Source organism: Gopherus evgoodei, chromosome 1 (genome assembly GCF_007399415.2).
Source record: "Gopherus evgoodei ecotype Sinaloan lineage chromosome 1, rGopEvg1_v1.p, whole genome shotgun sequence".
NCBI lineage: Eukaryota > Metazoa > Chordata > Testudines > Testudinidae > Gopherus > Gopherus evgoodei.
The window spans coordinates 272,067,148-272,083,084 of NC_044322.1; the positions used below are offsets into that span (position 1 = coordinate 272,067,148).

The 15,937-nt window shown below is 42.8% G+C and overlaps 1 protein-coding gene across 4 annotated transcripts in view; it reads right to left on the reverse strand.

Moving 5' to 3' along the window:
* Positions 1-15,937, reverse strand: part of MRTFA (myocardin related transcription factor A) — a 169,070-nt gene that overhangs the window by 127,058 nt on the left and 26,075 nt on the right. The window contains exon 1 of one of the 4 annotated variants that reach the window (XM_030546882.1): positions 8,643-8,786. The exons of the other annotated variants lie outside the window; for them this stretch is intronic. Within the exon in view, the coding sequence (XP_030402742.1) occupies positions 8,643-8,688 (46 nt within the window). The 5' untranslated portion in view covers positions 8,689-8,786. Of the gene's footprint in view, positions 1-8,642; positions 8,787-15,937 lie in introns of those variants that run through there. 4 annotated transcript variants of the gene reach the window in all.

Genomic DNA, 15,937 nt, shown 5'->3' on the forward strand with positions numbered 1-15,937 from the left:
CCACGGCTCTGTTTGCCACAAGTTGGGAATTGGCAACAGGCGATGGATCACTCAATGCTTGCCTGTTCTGTTCATTCCCTCTGAAACAACTGGGACTGGCCACTGTCAGAAGACAGCATACTGTGCTAGATGGACCACTGGTCTGAGCCAGTATGGCCATTCTTATGTTCTTTGGTAATTGTTTTCTTTTCTCTTGCAAATTTGCAGGCATTCTTCAGAAGACAATTTTCATAACACAAAAACAGATATTAATACATGTATAGTTGTAGAGTGCACTGAAGTCTAGTGACTAGAAACCCCCTCCCCCTTTACCAGAGAGGGGCAGAAAACAAAAGGAGACAGGATCGTTGTGTCATGAATATTCACAGTGAACTAAACTGAGACTGTCAAAAGAACAGCCATACCAAATCAGACCATCCAGTTCGTACCCTGTCTCAGAGAGTGGCCACTAGCAGAGGAAGATGCTAGACCTACTAAAATGGAGAGTTATGCATTAATATGCCCATGTTGATGAGGAATGGGAAAAGGGCCAATAGGGAGACAGAGACAGGACCAGACAGTGAGAGGGAGGCAGGGAGACTTTGAGGTCAGCAAGTAGATATAAGGAACTGGAGACTTAAGAGAAAATGTGAGGGAGTGAGAAACTGGGAGGCAGAAGAATTATCATGGGTGGTGAGAAGGTAAGTAAGAAGCCCTGCTCACAGGAACTAGCAGGTATGCCTGCATTTCCAACTGAATTTTCAACCTGCAATGATCACATGTAAATTAGCAGCAGGAGCCTCTTACAAGACTCTCAAAAAATCAGAAGGCAGATCAAAAACAATTTTATTTTATTTAACATCATGATTTTGTATCTGGACTAATTATTTTTACATGACTGGGGTTGACAATGCTGTATCTCTCTCCAATTGGCCTGTAAGAAAAGACCAGTACAAAACTAATTTACCTTCTCTTCCTGTATACTTCTGTATTTACCTACCACTTCTGTCACAGGCTGCTGATATACACTATACTTATGTCTTTGGCTAATTGCTCTTCAAACTTTTTAACCTCTTTATATTTCATCTCACATTTTACCTGCCTGAATTTACGTTCCTTTCCACAGCCAACACTTGAGATGGATTTCCACTCTGTGAAGGAAACTTTTTTGGTTTGAACAAGCTCTCGTAACTTACCCTTTAATCCTTAACGTTTTTGCTTCTCTTACTGCTTCCTTTTCTGTTTAGAGTAAGCATAATCTCTCTGAATATGCTTAAGCAGCCTCCACACTGAACCTAGGAAGTTCAATTCTTAGCTTCTTGGTTAACGGGTTTTTTTGGTTTTTTTCCAAGCGCTCGCTAAAAAAATAAAAGAAATCCTCTCTTGTATGTAATATCACAATTGAAAATTTTGGTATGATCGCTGCCATATGGATGAAATTATATTACTCTTATTTATGAGCTCAAGTAGTTACTTCTTGAATAGACTCGTGTTTGCCTCTCAGCACTAAATAAGCACTACCCTAATGGGTACTGCTTCACTTTCAGTAAAGCGAGGTGCCTCTGTGGTCTCCCTCAGCACTGAAGTATCATTCCATGGCCTAGAAGCTGGTAGTAGATTCCTATTATTCTATCTGTATTTTTTTGATTTAGACTATGTCTACACTGGCATAGTTTTTTCACCAAAAGTTTGGTCAATGATCAAAAATCGCTAGAAGAAAATCGTAGTTGCTTGTTCACACTGTCTTCGTCAGCATAGCACACCCACACTTGGGGCAGTTGCATGAACAGTGAGAGCAATGCATTGTGGGAAGCTATCACAGTTCAGCTCTCCACCTTCTGCCGATAGGTCTTGAGGGAAGGTGGAGTGGATCGCAGTGCATCATGGGTCTGGGATCAATGTCCCATGATGCATTGCTTTCCGTCCCAGCATTCCATGTGCTTCCAAATTCGATTTGCAACATCTCCTTTTCTGCTTGCCCCATCCTCTGTCTGAAAGAATGGATCCCACACTGCTCTCCAGTGCTCTGCGAGCTATCAGTATCACATCTCGAATGGTAGTGCAATTAATCTTGAAGTTCTGAACTCAACGGGATTCACAATTGCCTGATGTGCTATCCAACATGGATAGGATCAACATTCGATTACTTTTGCCTTTCACAAAACAGCTGCACACGGTGGACTATCGCTTTTGGGCTCGGGAATCTGGCAGTGAGTGGTGGGATCACATCATTCTGCACATCTGGGATGATGAGCAGTGGCTGCAGAACTTTTGGATGAAGAAAGTCACCTTCCTGGAACTGTGTGCTGAGCTCGCCCCAGCCCTGCAGCACAAGGATACCCAAATGAGAGCTGCCCTCTCACTGGAGAAGTGCATGGCAATCACAGTGTGGAACCTGGCAACTCCGGACTGCTACCAGTCAGTCGCAAATCAGTTTGGAGTTGGGAAAGTTAAACTTTGGAACTGGGTTAACGCAAGTGTGCAAGGCCATTAATCGCATCCTGCTGTGAAGGACCGTGACTCTTGGCAATGTGCGTGAAATAGTGGCTTTGCAGAAATGGGGATCCCTAACAGCAGAGGAGCGATAGATGGTGCACATATTCCAATTTAGGCCAGACCACCTTGTGACGGAGTACATCAATAGGAAGGGGTATTTCTCCATGGTGTTGCAGGCGCTTTTGGATCACCATGGGCGTTTCACTGACACCAAGGCAGGGTGGTCCAGAAAGGTGCATGACATATGTATCTTCAGGAACACCGGCCTGTACAGAAAGCTGAAAGCGGGGGCTTTCTTTTCAGACCAGAAGATGTTCCAGACCAAGAGCAGGGGATGTTGAAATGCCCATAGTGATCCTGGGAGACTCAGCCTACCAGTACTTATAAAGCCTTACACAGGAAACCTGGATAGTAGTAAGGAGAGGTTCAACAACAGGTTAAGTAGATGCAGGATGATCGTGGAATGTGCCTTTGGCAGATTAAAGGTGCACTGGCGATGTCTTTATGGCAGATTAGACCTCACTGAGGATAATATTCCCATGGCCATGTGTTGCATGTTGCACAATATTTGTGAAGGTAAGGGTGAAAAGTTTGCTCAGGGCTGGACTGCTCAGGCAGAATGTCTGGTAGCTGATTTTTAGCAGCTAGCTACCAGGGCTATTAGACGGCCACAACAGGGGGCTATTTGAATCAAGGAGGCTTTGAGACACTTTGAAGATGAGAACCAATAGTGTACGTTGCTATGCTCTGGACTACAATGCTTAATGAAATCAAGTTTTGCAAGGAAGCATATGTGTTTTTTATGACCTAGGATTCAATGTAAGCAAATGATTTAACTGATGGTGTATTTGTTGCTGCTATCTGCTATCACAATTTGCAGGAGACAAATAACTTATAATTCCAAAAACTTTGCTTCTATTGCACACAAAAAAATACAGCACCACACACACACACACCCCTTTTCTTTTGGGGGCGGGTACGAGGGGAGGACTGACTTTCAAAGTTGTGCTTAAGTCCAACTATCATCTGAAAAGGTGTCCATGGGGGTGGAGTGAACGGAATAGCAAGAAGTTCCACATAGCGTGAAGGAACTCGCGGGTGGAGTTGGGGGAGGGCATGGGAAAGAATTCTGAATGTGCTGAAGGGGAGAGTGAGCATGCCTCTACTCAATCTGGAGCATTATGTGGGACTGTCGCATTTCAACTTGCTTCTCCATAACTTTAATCATCCTCTCCATTGCATGCCTAGCATAGGTCTGATTTTCTTGTCCGTCTTGCCTTTTGATTTCCCTTCAGTGCTTGTGTTCTCTGTTTTCGATATCTGAGCACTGCATCACCTCCTGGAACACGTCTTCCTTGCTCCGTCACGGGCGCTTTCTTATCTGGCAGAGGTGTTCCACCAGTGTGGGGGGTGCCTCTCAGGGCCACATCTGCAGAAACACAAGGAACAATACACATAAGCACACACACAGCACTGAAACAGTGCAGTAAAATACACCTCTAGTAACATACCAATCACTTTCTCACTGACCCTTGACAAGCACACGATGGCAAACACCCCATACATGGTGAGTTTACCCTGGGGTGGGGAGCATTGTACATGGGGAGAGAATCAATATGAAAAAGAGTCGTGGTGCAGTTGACTAGGGATAATATTCTAAATTTTCCAACCCTTTTCCACAGGTGAGTATCATTCTGCCTGATCTCTCATTCTTGAGGGTAAGCAGGGAAGCAACAGTGCATCTACTACATTCTTGCAGCTTCCACACTGGTCCCTATGTTGCTCACCTATGTGCTGCCTTGGTCCCTGCAGAAGTGACTGCAGAAAGGCACAGGAAAGTTTCCTTTCAATGGGGGAAGGAACAAAGCAGCTCCGCCAAGGAACCTTCAAGCAGAGGATTGCCAAGTATTTGCAGGAAAGTTTCAAAGTCTTTCTGAAAGATTCCTGTGAAGTCTCTGTGTGCATCAACACCCTGTTCCTTGTACTGCTTAGCTGCACAGGGAAATGTTGAGCACACAGAAACATAGCCAGCCTTGTACATGTCTATGCCCTTAACCCACCTCCACACTTCACAAAGCAAAACCACTTACCAGGGATCTGTTCTCCTGCTTCTTGCTCGCCGGACTGCAACTGTCAAGTCATCTCCGGAGCGCAGAACAGCTCCTGAGTGGACAAATCACTGGGCGATCCTGCTGTGGGCCGTATAACGTCGTCTGTTTTCACCTCTTCGCCAATGAATTTGTCCTCAGGGCTAGGCCCACTTTCCACTGGCTCCAGTCCCACCAAAATATCCAGGGGACTCTTGGCAGTGAAGGTGTGGTCGCAGCAAAGGACAGTGTCCAACTCCTTATAAAAACAGCGGGTCTGGGACACAGCACCAGAGTGATGGTTTGCTTCCCTTGCCTTCTGGTATGCATGCCTCAGCCCCTTGATCTTTGCTCTGCACTGTAGCATGCCCCAGTCATAGCCCTTTTCATGCAAGCTTTGCGATATCTGCCCATAGGTATTGAAATTCCTACACTGGAGCGCAGCTGGGACTGCACAGTCTCCTCTCTCCAAATACTGAGCAGACCCAGAGTGGTCCAAGCAGGAAAGCATTTGCAGCATGGAGCCGCCATGGTCAAGTGGGAAGATGCAATGTAAGCTCTCCAGGAGCAAACAGGAAGTAGATTTTCAAAAATTCACAGCGCTTTAAAAGGAGGAGGGGCGGACAGTTGGTTACCTGGCTGCAGGGCAACGGAGTTGTAACTGCTGACCAGAGTGGTCATGAGGGGCATTCTGGGACACCTTCCAGAGGCCAATTACAGTGATAATAATCAAGCATGGTGTCTAAACTGGCACTGTGAAAACAAAACTTTTGCATAAAAAGCCTTATGACTCTCGTCAAGGTGGTTTCATTTTGTTGATGAAATTGAGGAGTTTTGTCACTGAAAGTAGCATTGCAGCAAGTATACCTCCCACTGTTTTGTCACCAAAAGCTGCCTTTTGGAGAAAAAATTTGGCAGTGTAGACAAGGCCTTAGTCTTCATATCCCTCCAGATTTTACTCACATTGTCCCCTCTCAGACATTTCATTTCTATCAGTGGCTTTTATGCATAGTGGTAGTTTCTCTTCTGCACCTTATCTTAGGCCTAGGCTTTAGCAAGGGCTACACTACAGTAAGCACTGAAGTTTATCTATACTCTACCCATCTGAACCCTTCATCCTTTTGTCATTTATCTGGCTCACTTCCACGACCCTTGTTTGTATGAACTCACCCCACTTCCCTATTTCCTGCTTATCATTTTTAAGCAGTGGTTGGTTGACTTAGCCAAAGCAAGAACTGCAATTTCAAATAGAGTGGTGATCAGTGTGTTTCCCTCATTCCATGGGTTAAAGAACACCAAGGAATTGCCTCATCACTGCATGATTCTTTCGGGTGTCCCAGGGGCATCAGTAGTAGACTCTGGCTTATGCCACATCCAAGCACTCTTTAGATGAAGGAAGAATCATCATAGGAACTGAGAAAGAACAAAATATCCCAGAAGATTCTCATCATTTGGAACAATAGGAAGAAGAGCCATCGTTAAAGTTTTAGAAAAAGGGATCATTTCATCTGCACACAGGGGACTTTCCTCATTTTAGGAAGCTTTGCTTTATTCTGTGGATTTCCCTACAATGCTGATGCCGTGCACAGATCCAGTTAGATAGGCTTTTCGATTGTAAATTATCATAGCCCTTTGTCTTAACTACAAAAAAGAATGTAAAATCCTAGTGGAAAAAAGGCACAGAGTATTTACTTCAGTGTAACAAGCTGAGTGTCTTGTCTCCACTAGGATTTTACATCGAGTTAGCTTGCTTGATGTAAACGCTCATTTTTTTGCAGTGCCAGAACTGTCTTGCTATGTGTATCCTGTATAGAACCAAGCATGTTATATTAGGGCTTAAATACCGATTCTAAGAATGGCAAATTACAAGTATATCACTAGAGAACGGCCAAACAAGTATAGGGCCTAAAGCCACTTTTGTACATTTAAGAATAAGAATAGTACCAACTATCTCCCTTAAGGCAGCTCTCATAATTCCACCAACCCAGAGGGCTCCTGCTGTCTCTCCATCTCCCAAGGACAGTGCTGTAGAATCAAATCCCCTTGCTGAAGTGCCAGAACTGAAAAATTCTTCCTGCTTTGGGAGGAAGGCCATCAGATTAAGGAAGATCACTCAATACCACTTACTCTTTAGAGAAGCTCTAAAAAACAGGAAGAGCACAAACTATGATAGAAAACTAAAGCAACATGAGCTATTTCAGAAATTGCTTTGTATGTTTGTTTTCTAAAGTGTTTAACCAAAAAAAGCATGAAGTAAAACCGATCCATCTAGGTGTGACCTTAGATTGCACTCTAAGTTACCATGCCCACCAGAAGACGACAACAGCTCAAGTTAAGACGGGCAACAATCTTCTTAGCAAACTGGCAGGTTTGTCATGGGGTGCTCGTGCTCTAACTTTGTGGACATCATTCTTGCAACCTTGTATTCGGTGGCAGAGTACCTGTTTGCAGTCAACCGTCACACACCAAACTGGTGGATACACAGTTACATGCCACCATGCGTTATCATCCCTGGCAGCCTACATCCGACTCCACTCCCATGGCTTCCAGTTCTGAGCAATATTGCTCCTCCTCCTATCAGGCAAGAGGTTGCCACTGGCAGATTACTGCAGAAAATGTGTACCAGCTCAAGCCTGTCATTGCACAATGATCTTTTTAAACACCAGCTGCATGTCTACCATCACATCGCCCATTATGGTCTCATCCGCCACGCCAGGATGTTAGGGTGGAAACACTCTGGCGAGAGGAATGGAATGTGTTATAATCCCCAACACCAGTCCCTCATTGCAGATCCCACAATTTGTCCACTTGGTTTTGATCTGCCCTGTTGCCAATGGTCCCTGTTGAACAGGTTCCAGACTGGGCAAGGTGTCTGTGCAGCCAACCACTTTCACTGGGGCCTTCATGACAGTCCCTTGTCAAGTCCCAGCTGCAGCTCAACACAGACAATGACGCACGTTGTCGATGAATACCTGCTGACAGTGTTCAGCAGTGGCCTAAAAGAACTGAACCACACCACTGAAGATGACATCGCTTGGCTAGACGACTATGCACAAGCTAAATAAATAACCAAAAGATATATTTAGAGCCACTGCCAGACCAGAGAGTGGAAAAGGACTAAGTTTTACAAAACATATTTAGAAGAGACCATTCTGTGTGTGACTTATTTTTTTAAAATTATCTCTTCCCTCCTTTATTAGGGGCACTGCCTAAAAATGACTGTGAATCAAGACTTCTAGACTGTTCTTAACTGCCACTGATTCAGTATATGACCTGCCAAAGGTCATCATCTCCATGTCAGTTTCTCCAACTCTAAAGTGAAGGAAATTTACCTGACAGGTGTTCTGCGAGACTTCAGATTTGCAAAGTGTTTTGAGATCCTCAAAAAAAGGTGCAGAAGTGCACCATATTATTATAGATAGGTATCAAATCTCATCTATCTTGATGACTAATCCTCATCCCTGGAGTCACAGTTCTGTACAACATCTGAAGGATTTCTAGCAGCCAACTGTGATATCACAAAAGGAAGATATCAACTTGGAGAAAATGCTACAAGAACCCATTAACTCTTAAGGAAACTAGAGATCCTGTAAACTATTAAAGAAAGGCAAGGAGCAGTGCAAGACACAACCAGAGTTTTTCCAAAACAATGTGATTCAAAGTTTCCCAAGATTATCAACAGAACTTTCTATATTTGTCATTAAAACCAAGTAAAAAGTGACTGAAATAACTATCAGCTAACAGCTAAACAGAGTGGGTGGGCTTACCTCAAATGGAGTCTCTTTACTACAGAGTCCTAGGCTTGTCAGGCATTTGCTGATTCTCAAGAGCCAAAGAGCTTAATTTATTCAAATACGAAGTGGGGGAAGAGGAAGGAAAGATATCAGTTTCTTCATATTAAAATCTTGAACTGATCAAAACGTAACATTCCATTTGCACTATCTTCAACAACACAAAGTCATCCCAATTCTATCTCTAGGTCTGTTTTTCATGCAGCATCATGCACGCTCTTCATACTCCCTAACTGACTGCCCAGCACACTAGCAATGTTTAACAAATGAGATATGTTTGGAGTGTTACCCGATTGGACTGCCATCATCAGCTTTTCTGGTTCTAGCAGAGTCATGTTGGTCCCCTTCTCAACAGCAACAATGGATTAAAAATATAAATTAAAAAAATAGACAGAGGAATCTTGATGTCAGGCTTGTCCAAAGGTTCTACAAAGCACCCTTGAATGCTGTCAGCTCTGGTGACTGAGAACTCAATCCTTTCCCTGAGCAGTTCTTGGCTTATTCACTCTACAGACAAGTTGGGACAGCCCAAAATCAATTAACTGCTAAGAGGAAAATGAATACTCAAGCTGGAACTTAAGATGTGTGGTTTGCAACAATAAGCTCCACCCTATGCTGCAGTTTGAGGGATGGGGGGAGAAAAGAAGTTGAGATTTTATATGAACTTTGAATCCCCTAAAGGGCTGTGATGATGAAGCAGTTTCGTTCCAAGAACAAGGAGACCCTGTATTAACATAAACACAGACATTCTTAACTTGGAAACAGCAAAGCTAAAAATAATACAATAGGCTGCCCAAGTCTGCCACATTATGTCTGGTGATACTACAAATAGGAAGACAAATCAATGAAGGAAGTTGGCAATGTTCCCCCCCCCACTCCACCTTGCTGGCTGCTATGCCCAAGGCACTAAAACAACAGGGTTAGAACTTTTTAAAATAGATTTTAAAGTCAATTTTTTAAAATGTGCTCTTTCTTCCCCCCACCTCCAATATTTTCCATTCCAGACTATGGCCTCCCTTCAACTCTCATTTCCGCTGAAGAAGTAGAAAATTAAACCATGTTTCCCATGCTCAGATGACGCATTATAAATGGTCAGGGGGAGGGGAGGGTTAGGGCTTTTATAGTTGAATATTTCCTGATAATTAGGACAGTAGATTGGATAATTCTCACTCAGTGGGCAACTCTGGCTCCCAACCAGAAGTGAACTTCAAATTTGATTCCTGAACATTGTCACGAGTAACTTGATAGATTGCTAATTAAATTATCTTAATCAACCAACTCCAACTCTTCTGTCCCCAAAACAGCTCTCCCTTGCTTCCCATCTTCATTATTCCTCCATAGCTTGTGGCGTTTCTCATTAGGTCATCTGCCAGTAAGTAATTATATTTATTTTTTATACCAGGATCAAAAACATGTTAGACACCACATAGACAATGGCATGGTCTCACCTTTAGACTTCAAGTTCTTTGGGTTAGGCCAGAGTGTCTATTCTGGCAGAGTTTTTTTCAGCAGAGGAATACCTGGATTTGCAAAGGTGCCTTTGCACCTCCTACATTTTGGCCTCTTATACCTGTTGAACTGCAAGTCTACTTTGCCCTGCATTTTGACCTAATACTAATACACACCACAGTGATGTGCTGTAACTCCTCCATGTGGACATGTGGGTACAAACTAAAAGGCTCGCACATTAACGTAGTCCCCTTCAAACAGGACTATATTAATGCAAAGTAGGATCCTTGTAGTTGGTGCCCCCAAAATCCACATGGGGGAGGTACAGCACAGCACTTTGGTACCCACTGCTATTCACCCCCACCTCTATAAACTGAACTGCAGGGCAGTGTAGACATGCCTAAACTGACCTCAAAGCTGCTCTTACTCGCATGTGCAGCCATTACGAAGTCATGACAACATCTTAGAAGAGCCAAGTGCAGAAGGTTGTAGCAACATCTCCTCTCCTCCCCCCACCCCCCCAACACTTCTGTGTCTCTGAAGGACTCAACAGAGTCTCATTATGACAGATTAAAACTATCCAGGGAATACCTTTCTGCAGGTGACATTCCAGCAGGGCTGTTTCTGTTGGTTTTCCGTCCTTCTTACACCAAGAGAGTGTCAAACAGACCAAATCACAACATATAATTTGGGCCTTTTGACTTCAAGGCATCATGCTCACCTAAATACCATCTATGCAGTCCTAGCTTCAAGACTTATATTCTCTCTCACATGCACACCCTTAAAAGACCATTAAGGTTGCAAAGTCAAGCATTCAAAAGTTAGGAAATACCAAAATGAAGTTTGCCTATGCAAACTTAATTTAGCCTCCTGGTGTATGATAATGCTTATGCAGTCCTTTGTTACATGATCTCACACTATTATTTCCAGAGGATCCTGTCTTATTCAGTACACAGAATGGACAATGCTCTGGGAATGAATCCGGGTTAGGTACTGAAAGAAGAAGTTGTCTGTAAGACCTTATCTTGTGTGTTGCAGAAGTTTGAAGGAAAGTAGTGAACAAGGTAGAACATCACAGGAAGAGAAAGGACAATCTCACAGTTATGGCAGTTGAATGCTGCTCTGGGAAACTGGGTTCTGACCTTGCCACAGAGTTCCTGTATGATGCCAGGCAAGTCACAAACCACATTTTTCACAGATGTTCCTCATTTTCCAGGTGCCTGACTTGAGACTCTGGGGTCCAATTTGCTGAAGTACTGCGCAGTCAGAGCTGCAATCAAATTCAATAGGAGCTGTGCTTTGAATATATGAAATGCTATATGAAGCCAGCTACTACGCAAAATCAGTTCACAGGCATTTCAAACTGGGCACCCAAAGTCAGTGGACACTTGATCTTAATTTCTCTATGCCTCAGTTCTCCACGTATAAAACTGAGATAATACCACCCCCTCATCGCACAGGGGTTGTGAAAATAAATTCATTAATGTATGTGAAGCACTCATTTACTGTCATGATAAGAATCACAGAAAAGCTATGAGGAAATTAATAATTCTGTCTTCAAAACAAGGTTTGAACAGTGTACAGTAAGGCAGCCTTGGACTACACATTAACCAATGAGGAGAACAAAATATTGAACAGCTTCTAATTTAATGAGCATCCATTCTGAGCCCTGACGGAGGCAGGGTCCAGTGGAAAACACTGTATGTAATTCTGCAATTAAATACTGTATCATAATGCATGTGGACATGGGTTCAGGATTAAGACTGCCTCATTTTCTAGCCTTTGAGTGTTTGACTTTGCAATCTTATTAATGTTCTTTTAACAGCTTTGTGTGTAACTTCCTATATTTTTATAAGAGCAAACTGAAAAAACATGTCATTTTACACATGTACATGACTGACTTGCAAGGTTGAAACATTTATATACACCATGCAAATCTCTGCCACTTGAGCTAATGGAGTAACTGCTAGCAGTAGTAGGCTATCCTCCATGTGGCTCAGCACTACAGAGGATGGACACTGCCAATGGGTTCCACAGATATTTGCTGACAGCAGAGTAAAAAAAGACACTCAAGGATTTTGGATTTGATTCCAGTCTTTTTAGAGCAGAGTTCTCTAGTTGGCCAAACTCTTCTGCCCATCCCCCAAGCTTGACCTCTTTGCCACATCCCTACCAACCTGAGCCTGTCCTATCTGTACCCCATCATTGACTCATCTATTCAGTCCCAGTCTCCACTCAAGTTGCTGATCCCAGAACCCTTGTCGCTATAAGATCACTCAAGTACCAGCTTTATGGCTCAGAGGTGTGTTTTTTTCACATCTCTGAGCGACATCAGTTTTGCTGCCATAAGTGGTAGCATAGTCACCCGGAGGGACTGGTGTATGTATAGTCTCATCACACACAGAAGCTGTGAGAGAGGCTCAAACATGCTCAGTGAGGAGTATATTAGCTGTTAAACTCCAGCAAACCTTTACTGAGCACATGAAAATTGTAATTTTTCAAAGGCTTATAATTTAGTCATATTAGGGCAGATTTTCATGGAAATGGCAAAAAGGCACACACTTAACACACAAGCCGCACTTTGCCAAATTTCAAGTCCCTGATCCAAAGCATGGGAGCACTACAGCTTCCCAAAGGAAAGGTAACCAAGAATTTTTTTTAAAACTTTGAAAAAACAAACATTTTTCTCTAGCCTCATTGACAGAAAATGGTGAACATTCCAAAGTCAGCCTGTGGAAGACACCTAGCATGGAAAATTTCAGCCTGGTTCAAATTTGGCAAAGTTACAGCAACTGAAAACAGTGTCTTATAATGGGAAGCACTGAGCAACCTTAATAGGCAGTGCTACCAGTCCATAAATAACAATGCAGGCCTTAAGGCTAGGATTTTACATAATAAGCATACATAGTGAGGAGCTGAAGTATGGAACTGAACTCTGACAATCTGTCCAGGGCCCACTCCTAGAAGAACATCTTAAACTTGAGCACCCTGTGACGGACTCAGGCCAGACGGATATAAGAGGGTAGTGGAAGGCAGGTATATAAGCCTCAGAATGAGCAGGTCCCTCTTCCCTGGATAGCCAAACAAGGGCTACTCCAGGCCAGTCAAGACACCTGAGGCCAATTTAACCAGTTAAGGCTAATGTCGGCACCTGACCTCAATTAACTGACAAAGGGTCAGTAAAGGCTGTTAGGCTAATGGAAACAGCTGGAACCAATTAAAGTCCCACCTATACTGCTTTAAAAGCTCTCCTTGCCATTTCTCTTGTGGATAAATGTAAAGTAATGCACATTGGAAAAAATAACCCCAACTATACATACAATATGAGGGGGGCTAATTTAGCTACAACGAGTCAGGAAAAAGATCTTGGAGTCATCGTGGATAATTCTCTAAAGATGTCCACGCAGTGTGCAGAGGCGGTCAAAGAGCAAACAGGATGTTAGGAATCATTAAAAAGGGGATAGGGAATAAGACTGAGAATATATTATTGCCCTTATATAAATCCATGGTACGCCCACATCTCGAATACTGTGTACAGATGTGGTCTCCTCACCTCAAAAACAAGATATTCTAGCACTAGAAAAGGTTCAGAAAAGGGCAACTAAAATGATTAGGGGTTTGGAGAGGGTCCCATATGAGGAAAGATGAAAGAGGCTAGGCCTCTTCAGCTTGGAAAAGAGGAGACTAACGGGGGATATGATAGAGGTATATAAAATCATGAATGATGTTGAGAAAGTGGATAAGGAAAAGTTATTTACTTATTCCCATAATACAAGAACTAGGGGTCACCAAATGAAATTAATAGGCAGCAAGTGTAAAACAGATAAAAGGAAGTTCTTCACACAGTGCACAGTCAGCTTGTGGAACTCCTTGCCTGAGGAGGTTGTGAAGGCTGGGACTATAACAGTGTTTAAAAGAGAACTGGATAAATTCATGATGGTTAAGTCCAGAAATGGCTATTAGCCAGGATGGGTAAAGAATAGTGTCCCTAGCCTCTGTTCGTCAGAGGATGGAGATGGATGACAGGACAGAAATCACTTGATCATTGCCTGTTAGGTTCACTCCCTCTGGGGCACCTGGCATTGGTCACCGTCGGTAGACAAATACTGAGCTAGATGGACCTTTGGTCTGACCCGATATGGCCGTTCTTATGTTAAAGGGGAGCATGGGGAAGTGGCCCAAGGAATCAAAGCAGCGTCAGTGGAAGAGGGAAGCTGCTAAAAGCTGCTATCATTAGAGTCCCTTGGCTGGAACCTGGAGTAGAGGGCAGGCTCGGGTTCCCCTCTTCCTCCCTGCATGATCTACAGAGATCCATTCGAGAGAGGAAACAGACTTTGGTCCAGGCAGGAGACCAAATGGTGCCGATGGAGCTCTAAGGAGCGACAGAGACTGTGGGTGTTCCACCTTCCCACCTCCCGTACTGGCCTGTGATGAAAATAGCTCAATAAACTGTAACCTTTGCCGCCATACTGGGAAAGGGAGGTCATATTGAGGGCTTTAGTGAGCTTCTGAGACCACTGAATCCACCAGGACGCACGGGACCCACCAATACAGACATGAAGCTTTGTCACAATCCACAACAAGCAAAGGGAGAGACACCTAGTTTGTCAACAAAAATGCTCTGTTTCCCCTTCTTTTTTGAGAAAAACGAGGGTAGAATGAGAGAAACAGTTCCCTTTCCCCCTTCAGAAAGTCCTGCCCTCCAATATCTAGGAAAAGCATTATTTTTCACCCTAGAAGTGACTCCACACTCAGGCGCCATTACTGGTGTTCACATACCCACACCATACTAACACAAATAAGTAGTTGCAGGGTGGACCGATTTAAAATCAAAGCGATTTAAATCACTAATTTCAATCAAGATTTAAAATAAGTAAGCAGGAAACTCAGATTTAAATTGTTGATTTTAATTATGTTTCGCATTTGTAATTTTTATTCTACTAAGGAAAGGCTGACACTCATTCGTTGGTAACCACTGAAAAATTTTATTAGCACTTAATATAGCCTTTAGCAAAAAGAAACTCTTAAGTGTATTGTAACTAGGGAAATAAACTACGTCTATACACATTTAGACAAGCAATTATAAATCCATGATTAACATGATGACTATGACGAAGAAATGCCCAAAACAACCAATTACCAGCTCTAGGCCTAACTTATTCAGAAAGCCATTTCCATGTATTAACAAGGACTGTTTTAAATAACCACAGGGTTATATACAGTGTCACCTTGATACCTCGGAAAAAGTAGAGAGAAATAACAAACGTGGGGAGTGTGGAGGGTACAAAAAAATCATGCTGTCTTCAGTAGAAACAAACAAAACCTGATGTTGAGAGTAAGCTTGATAAAGAAGACAGCACATGGTAAAGACAGCCTTCACATAACTAACTTTAACTACTTATTTACTTTCCCTTATCACTATTAGACAGTATTTTTTAACCTTGATTTATTACAAAAGACTAATTTCTGTGCTGTATGGTAATCCCCATCAATACTACTCCAACTTTTCCAGCAAGATCTGGGCCTCAAAGCAGCATGAGAAATCTTTGGGCGAGGCATAATCTTTTAGGACATGTAACTGACAATTCCTCTGTTAAATCTATCCAAGGCAGACTGGTTGTTCTTATATCAACATACCATTCCTTTTACTCACACAACTGTGAGGGAACTATAAGTCCACTTGGAATGTGTGTGAAGGACAAATCAGACAGAGCTATGAACTTCCTGCCTTTTGTGTGTGAATGTTACAACATCTTCAGTGTACTTTCCACATTTAAGTACAAAATAAGGCAACAAATATTGCCTGATGACCAAATGCAGGGATTGAGGGCAACCCCCAAAGCACTATCGACCCTGGAACAAATAAACGTGGAGAGACTGTTTTACAAAGACCATGTCCCCTGTAATATCATGATAGTTTTCAGTGTTAATCCCAATTGCTGTTGGCATACACAAACTCCACCTTCTTAAATATGTTCACAAGCCACATGCAAACTTGTTAAAGGGGACAGTTTATAGCATGATTGTCCTGAAGAAAATAATATCCATGTTGCATACTAAATCTGTGCTAGCTAAAAGTAGGTTGCAAAGCTTAACAAGGTGTTTGCAAACTATGCTTGACAACCATTTCTGAAT